The sequence below is a fragment of the Sander lucioperca genome, chromosome 3 (genome assembly GCF_008315115.2).
Source record: "Sander lucioperca isolate FBNREF2018 chromosome 3, SLUC_FBN_1.2, whole genome shotgun sequence".
Classification (NCBI taxonomy): domain Eukaryota; kingdom Metazoa; phylum Chordata; class Actinopteri; order Perciformes; family Percidae; genus Sander; species Sander lucioperca.
Window position 1 is genome coordinate 40684868 of NC_050175.1, and position 16714 is coordinate 40701581.

General features: G+C 39.7%; 1 protein-coding gene across 3 annotated transcripts; it reads right to left on the minus strand.

Moving 5' to 3' along the window:
• Positions 1-231: 231 nt before the first annotated feature.
• nr1h3 (nuclear receptor subfamily 1, group H, member 3) lies at positions 232-15678 on the minus strand. 3 transcript variants are annotated; one of them, XM_031289994.2, is made up of 11 exons: positions 15501-15678; positions 12800-13002; positions 11269-11351; positions 10494-10739; positions 4359-4625; positions 3990-4195; positions 2693-2872; positions 2190-2289; positions 1694-1807; positions 996-1090; positions 232-717 (listed from the first exon to the last, which is right to left on the minus strand). In XM_031289994.2, exons 3-11 carry the CDS (start codon positions 11309-11311, stop codon positions 571-573), a joined length of 1398 nt encoding a protein of 465 aa, XP_031145854.1. In that variant the 5' UTR covers positions 11312-11351; positions 12800-13002; positions 15501-15678; the 3' UTR covers positions 232-570. The 3 variants fall into 3 exon arrangements, with proteins under 3 accessions (XP_031145854.1, XP_031145856.1, XP_031145855.1); XM_031289996.2 differs by having other exon boundaries at positions 12795-13002; XM_031289995.2 differs by lacking the exon at positions 15501-15678 and adding an exon at positions 13599-13616.
• Between the last annotated feature and the right edge of the window lie 1036 nt (positions 15679-16714).

Below are 16714 nucleotides of genomic sequence, written 5' to 3' on the forward strand. Positions count from 1 at the left end.
AATAGATATTTGGCAACACTGTGGAAAAACTTGCTCGGCCAGTCTGCTGTTTCCTCTTTCTCTGTTCCTCCGACAATGCTTTCTGCTTCTTTTTTTTGCCTGCTCAGCCATGACGATAGTGTGAAAAACCCCATCGCTACCTTGTTCTTATAGCTAGCCGGTTCCAGTATGTGTGCAGTGCAAATTAAGCTTAAAAAAAAAAACTAAAAAAAAAAACTGCATAGTTCCCCTTTAACAAATACTAAAGCTAAGAAGACTGGCTAAAGAGCCTGATGCTGGTATTTAATATCGCCACGATCATGTCAGCATCTACACAAAAGAAAGAACAACAAAAGGCTCAACGACAATTAGGTGTTGATGTGTCTCCTTATGAACACAAACCCATTTAGCAGTCTGTTTGAGAGCATTGGCCAATGATGCTCTCCTCCCACAAGAGAAAAAAAAAAAAAAAAAAAAAATCTCAACGCTATAACCAATCCCTGACCAGATGGGCAGAAAGGAGTCAGTGGTCCTGCTGGATGCCATGTCTCTCTCTCAGGCTTCAGAAAGAGTGTGATATCGGGTTCGCAGTCACTCATTGACGTCCCAGATTTCAGAGAGCAGCGGGGGAAGCTTCTTGTCCTGGAGGCGAAGGGCAAAAACCTGCTCCGAGTGGACGCTGCTTAGTGTGCGAAGGCTCACCAACTTCATCAGCATACGGGGAAACATCAAATGATCCTGAGGAAACCATTGAAACTAATTTAATTTAAATAAAAAAAAAAAATTAAAAAAAAAGAAATACTACTAGGAGAGTGTCACTTACAATTAGCAGCAGCATTACAGTAAAAAATCTAGCAAACAACTGCTCTTGCAACAATTCAAGCCCCGTCCAGTCTGAACAAAAAAAAAAATGTCACCTCAGCCCTGACCCAATGTGCTTGTGATGACAACACCCAGGTTATGCTGACTAACTGTTGGTCACGAGAGAAGAGGTTGCGTAAAGCCCAGGCACTTACATTTGATCTCTTTATCATGATGTAAGAGCGCAATGCGTCCACGTAGGGTTGCTGCAGCCTCTCCACCAGCTCATGGTCCTGCACGTTTGGCCGATCTGAACAGAGTTTACCCAACAAAACAAACAGACACGTTTTATTTACTTTTATAGAAGATTAGATTTCTTTTTTGGTAAGAGGTGATTCATTGCTTTCTGAAAATGCAACTGTAAAAGGCCAATTTGTCCCTTAAAGAATTGACAGGGACATCATTAGCTCTAAATTAGGGCTGCACGATATGAGGAAAATATCTAATTGCGATTATTTTGACTGATATTGCGATTGCGATATGATTCACGATATTGAAGGGAATGATCGTGTTTGTATCATGATTCTCATTTTCATTGACTAATATTAAATCTTAAAAAAAATTAAAATGATTATAGTGTGATTTTTGTCGAGGATCTGTACCAAACAAAGATGTTTTCTGTAGTCTGTAGGATGGGATTTGTAGGCCGGGACGTCTCTGCAGCGCCACAATACTTCATTCAGAACGGTTTGACACAAGTTTTGCCTTTAACAAATATTGCGCCCCTCTGCGATTAGGATATTGCACTAGTCCGTATCGCGATTTCGATAAAATTGTGATTAGATGCGCAGCCCTACTCTAAATACACTTTCACTTTGAAGATTTACTGCATGTGTCGTTTATCAATTCTAACCTGCAGAAAAGATGTTGATGGCGATGAGCAGGGCATATTCGGCTTCGTCCAGGTGTAGGTCATTCATTCCTTTTGAAAACTCAAAGATGGGGTTAATGAACTCAAACTGAAGCCCTGCGGAGGAGAGAGGGGGACACGCAAAAGAAAAGTCACCTTAAAGAAGGAAATCAGAAGTAAGAGCAACAAATGTTTCCTTTTCTATATAAATTACATATCAAATATTGTCAAAACTCTACCCAGTATTTATGAGTTCCATATTGTGTATTTCATTTCTGATTGTAACTGTCTAGGTGTCGAAATAGTTTAGGCATGCTTGGGTAGGGGAAAAAAAGGCTATTTGCATAGAGTAAGTATGGACAACTTGGTTAAGGCTGCTCATACTTTCGTTTTTTTTAAACAGCATGCGAGACAGATCGGATACAGGCAATCAGCTTAAGTGATATCTAATATTTATATATTCCATGAACATCTGACAGGCAGAAATGAGTAAATGCACCTGCTTTGGCGAAATCCTCCTTATTATAGCTGAAATCCTTCAGAAACGTAATGCTGTCAATAGCAGGGTTGTACCGCCGAGATGTCTCTAGCAGCATAATCTGAGGAAGACAAACATATCTTGGTGAGTGGAATATTAATATACAGCCAAACTAAGACAAACAGATATGCAGAGATACCCAAATAAGTTGTCAAAATAATGCAGTAAGCAACTACCTTTTTGAAACAGCAGTAGAATGTCTATCATTGACATGAAATTAATAAATGCATTACTAAATTATGTTGCATATTGCTAAAACTGCAAATTAAGACCGTACTACCACATTTTGAAATGAGCCCGTTGTTCAAGCTCTTGCATTTGGTTCACTTGTAGCATATTCAAGAACGTGCTGATTTGAAGTCAGTGAAGTGCAGTTACAATACCTTGTACTCACAGAGAAACCAACATTTCAAACTGTAAGCTAAATCCACAAGAAACACGCCGCGCGATACATAATGACAAACCTCAATGGTTGACGTCTTCAATAGAGCAATCTGGTCCTCCCTCGTGAGCTCCAAGAAACCAGGAAGCTGTTTAGCAAAATCCACAATCTCCTGGACTGACATGATCGCAAGCTCAGTGAAGTGGGCGAAACGCTGCTGACGCACTTCTCGGTTCTGCATGTCCTGACTCTGTGGCCACGGCTGTTGGATGCACACACCAAAAACATTCATTTACTGGTTAGCATGGAGTAGGGATCCGGATTAACCGATTTTGCCACAACCGCGGTTCCATAACCGGAAGAATTATATATATAGTTTATAAGATGGATAGAGTCTTTATTGTCCCATAGGGATAATCATTTCCACACATCTTCTTTTCATGTTCCATAGCACAACAACACATATAAAAACACATAAAACATGTAACACATACACATAATCACATTAGGACACCCACATAGACACATCAAATGTGAAAACTACAAAGCAACTGAGGTGGTGGTGGCGGTATTACAGTTTGTTCAGCACTGTGTTGTCATTACAATTAATGATAATAAATATTTGACTTCATTTTCTATATTAGAAATATTCTCCATGACTCTCAATCTACCTACACACACCAGCAGATACACAGCAACAACATTTTGTTTCTATAGCAGCCATATTTTCTCCTGAAGCTACCATGTCCTGGCAGAATATTGGCCACCCAAACTGAACACCTATTAGAGCTGGGCGATATGGGAAAAAACCAAATACCTCAATATCGATGTTGCGGTGATATTGTAGGGTAGACAATTGGTGCTTACAAAAAAATATTTACACAATGAGATTTTTGATAAATAATCATCATTAATGTGTATAGAATAACTAAGTGGGTGAAAGCAAATAATAGAAACGCTAAAACAGTCTGGTAAATTCAAAAAATTGCATCACTTTACTGTAATCCAGCCATTAAAACCAGGGACAGATAACACTCGTGTCATATCACGATATCCAAAATCTAAGACGATATCTAGTCTCATATCACGATATATCGCTATAATATCGATATATTGCCCAGCCATAACACCTACCCAAAATGAAGCCCTGTACTTATTCTTAAGGTGAAGATAATTTTATTGTCCTAATTAATCGTTACTAGCGCAAACCACACAACAGTATGAAGGTACTGTTTTATTTATTTGGCCATGTCTTTAAGTAAGTCTACTAAATATAGCAATACGTGGGTGTAATAAAATCACTGGTTTCTATATGGTAAATATTACATGAGAGACTGGTCAAAAACAACCCAAATCTATCCTCAGAGACGTTAACTTACTGTCACTTTCGGTCGGTCAAGGAAAGACCTTTTGTTGCATTGCTTCTGCATGGACACCAGCTTCTCAATCATGTCCTGCTGCTGTGGATCCAGTGCGGCCGTTTCCTGTGGAGGAGTGGGGGTGACCACTGTGGAAGTGCGGGCCGTTTCCTCCTCGTGCTGCTTTTTCATCTTCTTCAGTCTGATTTGTTCCTCAGAAAGCACACCTACAGTTTAAAGAGGATAAACTTGGCTCAATCTCTTGAGTTAATAGGGTGATATCCATTTTATTCTCATGATTTTTACTCTGGCTGCAAACCCACCTGCCAAAATGCAGTGGCATCTAAGGTTTCTCTAGCTCTGATTTATTTGGTATATGCAGACACTTACACTGCTCCAGCATGCCCGCCTCCCGACACTTGCGCAGGCGGCACTGCTGGCACTTGCGCCGCATGTACATGTCCATTTCACAGCGGCCGTTGTTCTTGCAGTTGTACTGGGCACTTTTAATGACGCTGCGTCGAAAGAACCCCTTGCAGCCCTCACAGCTCAACACGTTGTAATGGAAACCAGAGGCCTTGTCACCACATACACTGCACACCTCATTGCCCAGCATTTTTGGCGCAGGCCCCTTCTTTCTCTTCACTGGCTGACCATCTATACACATAAAACACAAAAAGGGGTGATAAACCATATTAAGAACTTTTAATTTCAGTCGCAATTCTTTGATGCAGCCACTTGTATTAGATTACATTAGATGCAACTTTATTGTCATTGTGCAGAGTACAAGTACAAAGGCAACAAAATGCAGTTTGCGTCCAACCAGAAGTGCAAAAAGAGCAGAAAAGTGCAATGTGATATTCAAGTATAGACAGGACAAGAAATATAGTGCAGTGTAGAGAGTAGTGTACAGTTGATTAACAGAAGGTGGTTTAGAGTAATATAAATTAAATTTAAATGTGTGCAATGTATTAGCAGTTACCTTATAAGAGCAGAATAAATATGGCTATGTAATATGAACAATGTATGAACATGCACAGATATGTGCAATGTAGCAGCAGTAACATGATAGTAGTAAAATAATATAGATATATGCAGTGTATTATAAGAAAAACAGAATAAATATAGATATTCAGTATGAACCATATATACAGCTATGTGCAGTGTGGTAACAGTACCATTGTAGTGCAGAAACAGTAACATAAGAGTAGTGAGAATAAGTGTATGTGCAGGATGAATAGTATGAAGAGCAGTAGAATATGGCTATGTATAAGTGTTACAGTATGTACATTTGTAAATAAATAGAACACCATGGGTGGGATAGGGGGGTTGGGGGCTTAGTTGGTTGGTTGTCACCGGGATGCAGAGCAAAAGTCCAGAAGGGTGACAGCCGCAGGAAAAGCTGGTTCGGGTGTGGAAAGACGCCTTCCGGAGGGGAGTGGGGTGAACAGTCTGTGGTTGGGGGGAGAACAGTCTTTGATCACTTGCCCTGGATGGCCTCAATGGAAGGGAGTGAGGAGCCGATGATGCGCTGGGCAGTTTTCACCACCCTCTGCAGTGCTTTACGGTCGTAGGCAGAGCAGTTGCCATACCAAACTGTGACACAGTTGGTGAGGATGCTCTCGATGGTGCAGCGGTAGAAGTTCACCAGGATCTGAGGAGACAGGTGGACCTTCTTCAGTCTCCTCAGAAAGAAGAGACGCTGGTGAGCCTTCCTGATCAGGGTGGCGGTGTAGATGGTCCATGAAACTTGAAGCAGCTGACACGCTCCACCTCAGTCCCGTTGATGAGAATGGGGGTGTTGGTGCTAGCTTTAGACTTCCTGAAGACCACAATGAGCTCTTTGGTCTTCTTGGTGTTAAGAGCCAGGTTGGTGTCAGTGCACCACGATGTTAGGTGCTGGACCTCCTCCATGTAGGCCGTCTCATCGTGGTTGCTGATGAGACCAATCACATAGTGTCATCTGCAAACTTCACAATGGTGTTAGAGCCATGTATAGGTGTGCAGTCATAGGTGAAGAGGGAGTAAAGGAGAGGGCTCAGCACACATCCCTGTGGTGTTCGGGGTGATGGTTGAGGAGGTGTGATTATCTAACCTAACAGACTGAGGTCTGTTGGTGAGGAAGTCCAGAATCCAGTTAGAGGGAGGTATTGATGCCCAGTTCACTGAGTTTGGTGATCAGTTTGGAGGGGATGATGGTGTTGAATGCTGAACTAAAATCAATGAACAGCATTCTCACATAGGTGTTGCTGTTTTCAAGGTGGGACAGGGCAGAGTGAAGTGCCGTAGAGATGGCATCCTCTGTGCTCCTGTTCTGACGGTAGGCGAATTGGAAGGCAGTGTTTCCCACACATAGACTAATGTGTATGTACTATCAACGCCGGCCGCCGCACATTGCGTTTCGTTATTTTTTTAAACGCTATTATTTCCTCCGTCTCTCTGACACACACACACGCCTCCTCCCACCGTGCGGTGTTTTGTGTTTTTAGCAAACACCATCGAGCCCACCGTGCACACAGCGTCTGTCTCCATAAAGGAGAGAAGACGGCTGGCGAAATTCACAAGTTCACGAAAGGCTGGTATCTATCTCGTGAACACCTTTACACAATCACCGACCCGACTCACTCTCAAACAAGTGATTGCGCCTGCTTTAGAAAGTTAACTAGTCGCAAGTTTGCGGTAAAATGCAGTTGGGTTGTGGAGGTCAAAACACTATATATAGCAGCTGTGAATCAAATAAATGTATTATAAATAATGTTATGTCATTTTTTACTCTTACACTGAATGTTTGCTGCTTCAATCCAGATGAGTATTGAAAATATTTGCCGCGACTGAAAAAGGCACGTGTTGAGGATGAGGACCAGCCTGAACCGGACGTATCAGTCTGAAACAGAGCTGAATAGTCCGACCAGTGTAATTAGTTACGTTATCAATTTGTTTACAATATTTTCAGGCTTCAACCAGTGAAAGGAGAGGAGGACAGCATCCAACAGTGTGTCCTCAGTTTTTGATTTTTGATTGTTACGAAAATAAGTACACCCTTTTTGATGCCTCTTTTCAGGTTAGCCCTTGATGAGCTATAGGCTTGAGCATCACCTGATCTGAATGTGATGTCTCGTGACTTCATCCATGGCTTCTGATTAGGGAAAGTAATATCTGTTTGAGGGTGGTGACACTGTTGATGTTTGAGTTGATACAGTCCAAAACGGAGGAGGCATATGAATCAATGTCCGTGTGGGAGTCATGGGTGGCCTGAGTTGCGAACACTCTCCAGTCAGTGTTTTCAAAATGCTGCTGAAGTGCCTATTCAGCCCCCTCTGGCGACACTGACTGTTCGTACTGTTGGTTTCACACGTTCTATGAGTGCTGAAGACTTGGGCAGTAGAAACAATGAGAGGTGATCCGAGTGCCCTAGATGGGGGAGGGGAGCAGCTTTGTATGCATCAGCCATATTTGTGTAGACTTGGTCTAAAGTCTTTTCTCCTCTTGTATACTGAGGGTTATTCAACTTGTGCTGGTAGCTAAACAATGTCTGCTTGTCTTCCTTTTTACTTAATACATTTTTTTTAGTACTTCAAGGCATCCTATCTAAACAGATAGGTTCCATACAGTCCTGTATACAAAACATTTTAGTAGATAATATACCTGCATATATGTACATGAATATGAAAAGCCTATTCTGCAATTAAGATAGAGATTCATACCCACAACTGCTGTATATAAAAATGGTCAAAGTATGGGCAAGACATGTCTGAGATTAAAGCCAGGTTTAGAGCAAAGATTTGCGACGAGATGAAAATAGCAGGGAAAAGTTCCAGTGGTGTGAACTGGCCCGTCTCAAGACTCATCTTGTAAACCTGTTTAAACAGCCAATCAGCTCGTAGCAAAGTCAGCTGGTCATGTCAGTTTCAAACTGTCAGCTGGTCCAAATGGCAGAGTTTTGGACGAAGGAAAGAGAGGATCTAGTCATCAATTTGTTTGAGGAAAAGCAACATCTGTATGACACAAACCTTAAAAAATTTAACTTGGGTAGGAAAATACTAGGCCTAATCTTCCCACCCCTGTTTAATTGGATATATCATACAGAATAGTGTTATAAAGTGTATGTTTTTTTGTCAGTATCTATGGGCTGTAGCTTCCTTGTCACTAAGAAGCCTAGTGTTTATCATCAGCCTTTCCCCTGGTGAAATACTGTCTCGATAGTGTTTTCTCTGCTGATTAGAGGGGACACCAACTCCTCTAAACGACGCAGGGAGAAATTGACAAGAGAGGCTGTTGGATATTCCGTTGAAGCACCCACGGATGGCACCAAATTCTCGTTTTTTTTTGTTGTTTTTGCCACTACTAGAAATGCAGATGTAGCTGTAGCTCCCTATCACCATCCGCATTAATATTTTAAAACGCTACAAAACGAACGAATGTACAGAGAGTCATTGCTATGGAGAATACACCATCTCGCCTGGCCGCATTTGTGTAAACTGGCAGATTTCAGAACAGCATTTCAGTAATAAATGGACGGAAGACCTAGGGGTTGATGTTAAAAAAAAATGGAAAGAAAGCTTGTCACTAACATACAAATTAACTACTAATGAAAATCTGCGTCTAATACAGTTTAAGATAATGACAAGAATATATTACACTAGAGATAAAATAAACAAGTTTGATAACACATTGTCAAATATATGTTTAAAATGTAACCTATATGGTGACTCCCTTATGCATGCCTTTTGGCACTGCAAAGGAATTAAGAAGACTTGGGAGAGTATAGAGATTTGGTTATCTAAGTATACTAACAGAAAAATCATATTCTCTCCAAAAATATGTATTTTCCAAGATATAGAGGGAATAAGATATCCAACTTGTTGGCAGATACCGTTTTCTTCTCTTATCTTTAAAAAATTGATATTGCAAAATTGGAAAAATAAGGAAGCACCTTCAATAGAGAATTGGAAGGCCCTAATGAAGTATTACCTGTGTATTGAAAGATCAATGCCAGAGGATAAAAATAAAAATAAACAATTTGATAGTCAATGGAGCCAAATTTATAATGCCCTCTAGAGCATGTCTTTAGAACCCTTTTTTATTATTATTTTTTTTATTTTACATGTGTGTGTGTGTGTGTGTGTGTGTGTGTGTGTGTGTGTGTGTGTGTGTGAGAGATCTGTGGTGAATGAGGACCAGCAATGTGCGGGTAAATGGGGACAGGGGTAGGAGAGGTGGGTGGATGGTAGGGTGGGTTGGTAAGGGTGGGTTGATATAATCAATAAGTATTGAGGGAAGCATAGTATATAAAAATAGAGACGAAATTTTGACGAAACTATGATTTAGATGAAATTATGAAATCTGTCTTGATTTTATTTATTTTTTTGTTTATTTGTTGTTTCGCCTTTGTTAGATGTGGTTCCTTGAACCAAATTATGATGACCCACAGAAATTAATAAAAATAAATTCTAAAAAAAACCAAAAAAAAACAGAACAGCATTTCAGAACAGATCGCATTGCAACTAATTTAGTTGCAGTTTTCAACGTGTCTTGTTGCGAATCTTTGGTCTGAACTGGGCGTTGGAGACTGGCAGAAAACAAAAAAACTAGTTAGTCTAGTGTCTCTCTCTCACACACACTTTTTTTTCAGAATGGTAATGCATTCCGTAATATCCGGTTTTCCAACAACTATGACTAATGGTAGTGACTAAAGCAGCAACACACAGAAACTCCACATTATCTTTTATCAGATTTGCAACAAGACACTCCCACTAAAAAGGATTGGTGCTATTTAGGTTTTACAGGGGCCGATTGTTTGGCCTGTGGTATTGATTGCAGCTTTCCTGAGAACTATTGTAACCTGAAATAGCTTTCAGGAGGCCCGCAAAGCAACAAATCTGTATACTACTGACTTACTGTGTAACGCTACTTCCGAAGAAAACGTTGTACAACTACATTTTCCTGACAAAGATATGTTACTGGTTATGATGCAGATCCAGACATTAGTCACAAAACATCACAAGAAAAATATGATGCGTTATTATTCATTCAACCATCTAGCATTATATTAGAGTTGAAAGCTCCATCTTGAACAGATGTGAAGTGCATTGTGCTAAAAAAAACAATCATTTTGTCATTTTAGTCATCATTTTCTGACGAAAAACACACTTCGCCTCAACTGACTTTAGCAGTATAGATAACAGACACTCAACTGTCCTGTTATTGCCGACATGTGAACCAAGCACAGACACAACGAAACTGCCAATTAGATTAATTACCTGATTAATCGAAGGTGATGGAGTAGTTCCGGATCGTTTTGGGCCCACTTTAACCTCTAGTTGAATGATTATGAATGCAGCTTACTCCAAGTCAGTTTAATTAATACTTCAGCGGAGATATTAATTTCCAAACATGTCTAAGCTCTCCTATCACATAAAGGCCTAAATTGCCAAAAAAAAAAATTTAAAAAATGTAATGTCACTTCTGGAGAGAAACATTTCAGTTGGGTACCGCGGCTGTTAAAAGTAAGTACTTTCCTCTCACCTATGCTGGCGGCAGATGTGTCACCTGCAGAAGGGTCCAGCTTAATGTCCCCTGGCTCGACCTGCAGAGGGCTACTCATGTCAGTCAGTAAAGGGCCATTATGGGGGGGGGCGGGGAAGTCATCTGGCTGGGAGAGGTCAGCCAGCGACAGCAGGCCGTCATGCTTCATTGTGGCGCTTCCACTGCTCTCCTCAACCAAGCAGTCCAGCTGCAGCTCAGAGGCCCCGTCAAACACTTTACTCTCATCTGATAGACAAAAACACATTCACATTTAAAAAAAAGAAAACACCAGCCAACTTGTACCATCATTCAAGAAACTTGAATGATGGTACTTTGTTTCAGCTTGTCTTTATCCCAGGTGTCCACAATAAATGTTGACGTTCATCAGCCAGAAGCTGGTACGCAACAGAAACACACATTCAATATAATGCAATACTTATGGTATGAATACTACTTTTGTGAAGCTTATAATACTAAACGTCTGCTGAAATCGCTCTTTTGTTTGAGGCTATAGAAATCAAGAGCAGTCATGCAACTTATGGATGCATTTCAGAAAACTCAGATTCAGCAGACATCCATGCATGAACTTGGTTTTATTATATAAATCAAAATAGATGATGGAATAAAAAGGCCAGGCTGAATAGCCCATTCTAGAGCATACAACAAGACAATTGTACAAACTCGCTGGCACAGTAAAACAAAGCTTTACTGAGAGAACGGAACCCTGTCCAGTTTGATCTCATACATTAATACGACTAATAGTGGTTCCTCTTACCATGACCAACATCTGGGATATCAGTCACAGACAACGTGGACATCTTCTGCACAGCAGCTTGTCATTACGAAATCAACTTGTACCTGTGCAATTAAAATAACAATCACACTCAATTAGTATATATAAGTATAGTATGGTATAAGTATAACCAAAAAAAACAGACATGCGTATTAAAGTGTGAAAAAAGGAAAGGGATTTAAGCCTGCTGACACTGTATACATGTACACATTAAAACGAGGGATGTGGTTATATTACATCAATGGCAGGGCAATCATTATAATCACATGCAGTTCTTAGAGAGATCTAAATATGAAATGTCTTTGAGTCAACTAAGATCCTGCCTAAAATGTGTGTACAGGAAAGCCAACTGGCTGTAAAAGCAGAAATGAAAGTTTGTCATGTGCCACATATGGGTGCATTTCAGGAAACTGATTCAGCAGACGCACACGCAGGATTTGGGCTATTCTTAACCAAAAATATAGGCTTTCTGCTAATTTATTGTGACACATTAAAATAACTCATTAAAAATATGTACTTTTTGTGTGATATAATATAATAAAGCACTGTACTTCAAACCCATTTCATGACAAATTCATGACTATTATATCAATTATGGTAGCGATTTTTTTAAAACTTACTCTCAGGCGCTGTGATAAAATATAAGTATCAAAATAAAAGTATTAGAACAAAAAGTCACCAGTGAGATAACTCAAGGGAGTCTAGGGCTGACCCAAATGATTCAAAGCTTCGACCGTTGCCATGGTCATCAAAGTCCAAATCAGTATTTAAATGCTTCATGGTCGTTGTTGTGTTTTTTTGTTTTTTTTTAAGTTATTACATATGCATGTATTGAAATATATTTAAATATTTCTCACTGAAGCTTCAAAGCCCCAAACATGGTGTTTGAGACAGTCCTAAGACAGTCACAACAAAGATTATGAAGTTAGGTCAAGCTCAACACTGAACGGATGAAAGGAAAACGATGGAACAATTGTGATTAAATATGACTGTCGCAAATCACATAACTCGTCAAGTTGCGTTCACTGGAATACAAAAAGGGAAAAACCATAATAGAAAACAGAACACATGAAAAAAGCCACGATAGCGGTGACAACAGTTATTTTCAAAGCCCCGCTGATAAGCTTCTAAATACCATAGTACACTAGTAGTAGGAGGTTATTGTTGCAGCAGGTCAAGATAAAAGCTTTCACACAAGAGGTAATAATAAAGACAACATTTGTAGGACTAAAGATGCCTTGGTGGCTTTGAGCTTTCTTTGATACGACTGTGATCACGTAATGTCGGCTTATATCACACTCAAATAAGGCAAATTATGTTTCTTTTTTTTAAATAATAGCTTATATTTTTCTACTAAAAACAACTTGACCACTACAAAGCAGTTTTGCTATAGATAACATCAGTTGATGCCTAAATAAAAACAAAAAAAGACAACATTTTGTTACATAGCCTCATTTAGCTCAAATTAATTTGCAACAGTGCTGTGACCAGCATAGTGGCGGACTGACCTTACCTCTGAAGTTGATGTCTTATTTATCGTCTGCCCATCCTGGCCATGTGAGTCCACAACCTCATTCTGTCGATATTCCTGCGTTGAGGGAGTATTTGCTTGCGTGATGAGTCTTGAGGATGCCAAACTCCCAGTGACCTATTGGGCGGAAGTTTAATGATTCGATATCTTGAAGACAGTGAGCAGGAAAGAAGACGAGTCCTTTTCTACAATGCCCAATGGGAGACAGGAGGGAAGACAGAGAGAGTGAGAGAGAGAGAGGGAGAGGGAGGGAGGGAGGAAGAGGGAACACGAGGTTACTATTGGTCATTTGCATTGCTCTTAAATCCCCACAGGGCTGTGGTGCCCCAGCCTTTTTCCCTTTTTGAGTATTTAAGCAGCCCGTTTTACTAAAAACAGCCTCATTGCACACAGACACCTAAGGATGACCCCGTCTTTTCCAGTATTGTATAACCAGTATTGTGGCCCTCTGCCTCAGAATCTGTAAAGGTTGTTACCACTCAAAGCCTTTCTCACAAAAATGCCACACACCATATAAAGAGAAAATTCACACAAAAAAACAATATTACATCTAGCTAGACTTCGACCATGTCTAATATTAACATATTGAGAAACCACAAATCAAGAAATGCCAAATGCCATGTCAGCATAGTGGATCATAAGTCTAAGCTTGTTTACTTTCTGTTAAAACAAGATCTGAAATCGGTTTTACAGACAATAGGTCCGGTAATTAAATGGTATCAAGTTTTATTGGGTGAATTCACATTCTTTGGTTGTAAAACATGTCTACTTTGCCTGTAACCTCATGTCATCCCCACACTGATCTCTCTGCACAAGTCCAATGTCCCCTGCATCTTATCAGCCAGTCACCTTTGTCCATGAACATGTTTTCATAGAGTGCTGGAAATGAAATGAATACACCAACAAAATCAATGAAGCACTGAATACCATTGAAAGCTTCTTTTTTTTTTTTCCCAACCTCACACTACTGGCCACACAATCATCACTGATACATTATACCTTAGCATCTAACTTAAAAGACAGGACCAGTTCTTATATTACATACGTCAACTAATCAAAACTCAGTTTGCTCCATGATAAACAAGTTTGTAATTCGATATTCGTGATTCGATTTGTAACGCCAAGAAAGTATCTTGCTGCAAATTAGACTGCTTATTACACAGCAAATGTAAATATAAGTGAGGTGAGATGAAACTAGTGCTGAAACAATGACTCCATCAGCAACAATTTAGACAATCAATTACTCATTTAGTCATTTTCAAGGCAGAAATACTAAAAAAATTTACTGGTTCTAGCTGCTAAAATGAGAATATTTGCTGGTGTCTTTTATGATTGTTTAGCACTCCTGGTTGGACAAAATAAGTAATTCTAATATATGTATTTTTTACAAATATCTGACATGTTATACACCAAACAATGTACCATTACTGTGCTGAGGACATTGACAAAGCCTGGAAAATTTGCAGCAATGTATCAATTGGTCATCGTCAGCAAACCATGTTGGTGGGTTATGGAGTGATTGTGAGAAAGCTGTGCTTATACTGTAAGTGTACAAATACAGTCAGCATGACTGACTGGGAAATGTCCTTTTCTAAAAGTCTCAAGAGTGCCAACGGATGTAACCTTCTCCGGTGAAGCAAAAATGGACTACATTACTCAGCAACAACTTGGAGTGAAAAGCAAAGAGTCAGTGCTTTCAGGAGTCACAGGCTCCAAAACGAATTAAAGTTCCCACGCTGATGGAAGAAGTAGTACATTTAGTGATTCAAGGTCTTGTAGACCCACCCAGATATTTTCACTTCTCCTGAAAAGAGAGCTCTGCTCAGGTTAACACCATAGACAATGAAAGAAAACGCTGGGTGGAGCTGTGCTGGGAATTATGTGAGGTCACCACCAGACTAATAAAAATGATAAAGATGCAGGACATACAGCTAACAGATGTCTTTAAGTTTATAAGTTACACGCCCACACAGACGACTAATCAGACAAAATAAGTGAAACCACCTGTGTAAGTGGACCGGGGATATTTAGGGGCTTTCAGTCAAATCTTTGTTTTTAGACATATGCACACTGCAGCCACTAATATCTAGCAAACAACAAGAAGTAAGACCAAACTGTAAAGCTAAATGAGCTCATTAGCAGTTAACGTTAGCACCAGGGGATAACTTAGCTACGGTAACGTTAGCTAGCTAGTTAAGCCAGCGTCCGTTAATTGTCACGTAATGTAAAAACTTAAAAGAGCATGTGGCAATTTAAAACCAACACATTTGACAAGGTTCGTGTTGACACTGCTTGCAGTTTGAACACAGACTTGCGGCTAACATTAGCCAAGTTGGTTCATATTGTCAGTTAATGTTAACTGGTAGCTAGACAAACAAATGTAGCCAGTTAACGTTAGCTACAGGTCGGCGTGTAAACATTAGCTTGCGTTAACCATATTTTGATGTAACGTTACCATTGGTTAACGTTAGCTAGCTAACTCGCTAGCCTTCAAACATTGTTTGGATTAAACTATAAAACTGGATGTTTACGTGAGATTAGCTTCATAGCTTCAATCCAAACAAGGCCAATCGCGTTAGTTAGCCTAACGCACTCCAAAACAACTCCCTTTTTTTAAACAGGTTCAACTTAACGTTAGCTAGCTTCATATCACGGCTACCACAAAGAAGAAGACATGAATTACCATCACACATGGCAAAATGTGTTGACTTGACGAGTGTTCAACTACTTGTTAGTTGGGGTATGCCACTCCGTCCGTTTGTGGCTGTTGACAGCAGCTCTGACAACCGAACTTAGCATGTTAGCTCACTAGCTAGCGTAATCATCATGTGATTCAGCCTCAGCGGCTCGGCTGCTGGGTGGGCTGGCGCAGCAGGAAACACATTGCATCAGGCTCGGAGCCACTACCATTTAGTGCCCAGTGTGCAGTCTTACAGGCAGCTGGCAGTGGTGCAATTTTGAAAGAACAGACCAAGAGAGATGTATTTGAAAAGAAAAACTTGCATTAAACATGTGCATATTCTAAGATTTATAAATGTGTTACATTAGAAAGTAATCTAGCGATGGGCGAATGATGCTTCATAAAGATTTTGGGCTTTCTTTCTATTTGTGCCAAAAAAGATTCGAAGCTTTGGTATGGGGCTTCAAACACAGCAAACACAGTGACATCTGGTGGCTTGCAAAACGTATAGCAGCCATAAATGTTTGCCCTTTGATACGGCACTACAACGTCTCTCTGGTTTGAATAGTTTGTCTCATATGTGCAATAAAAGTTCAACTGGCAAGCCTGCGTGTTATTACATCTGTAATACTTTTGATCAGAAGTGCTGCATTAAATATAGATGGCAATGTTACAGTAGTTGTTTTAATGCATTAGGCCTATCCAAAAAGCCTACACATTTTTACTGACACAAAACCTTAATGGTCAGTGTCATTGTGGCGATGGGATTGAATGATATTCATTAAATTAGCTTGTTCATTGTATTGCATTTTCACTTGGTGCAGATGGAAATGTTCTCATACTTAGCATGATGTCTTTAGTGTACATCACGAGATTTCTCAGTTCTATTTAGTATTAACATAGTTTAGCAGCAAAACTTACAAAACAGTCAAACTGATTGATGATATACTGTACACTGATTGGTGACATATGCATACCAGCAGTGGTAGCACAATCACTCCAATCCCTCACTTAAGGAAATGTAGCAGTAGGCTACCTCATTGTGCAAATATTTAATTACAAGTAGTAATAATAATAATAATAATAATAATAATAATAATAATAATAATACATTTATTTTATACTGTTAAGTAGGCCTAAAAGGGTAAAGAGTAGCTTATTGTCAGCAAAATGCACTCAATAAAGTAATAGTACAAAAAATGATGCCCCCTGTCAGT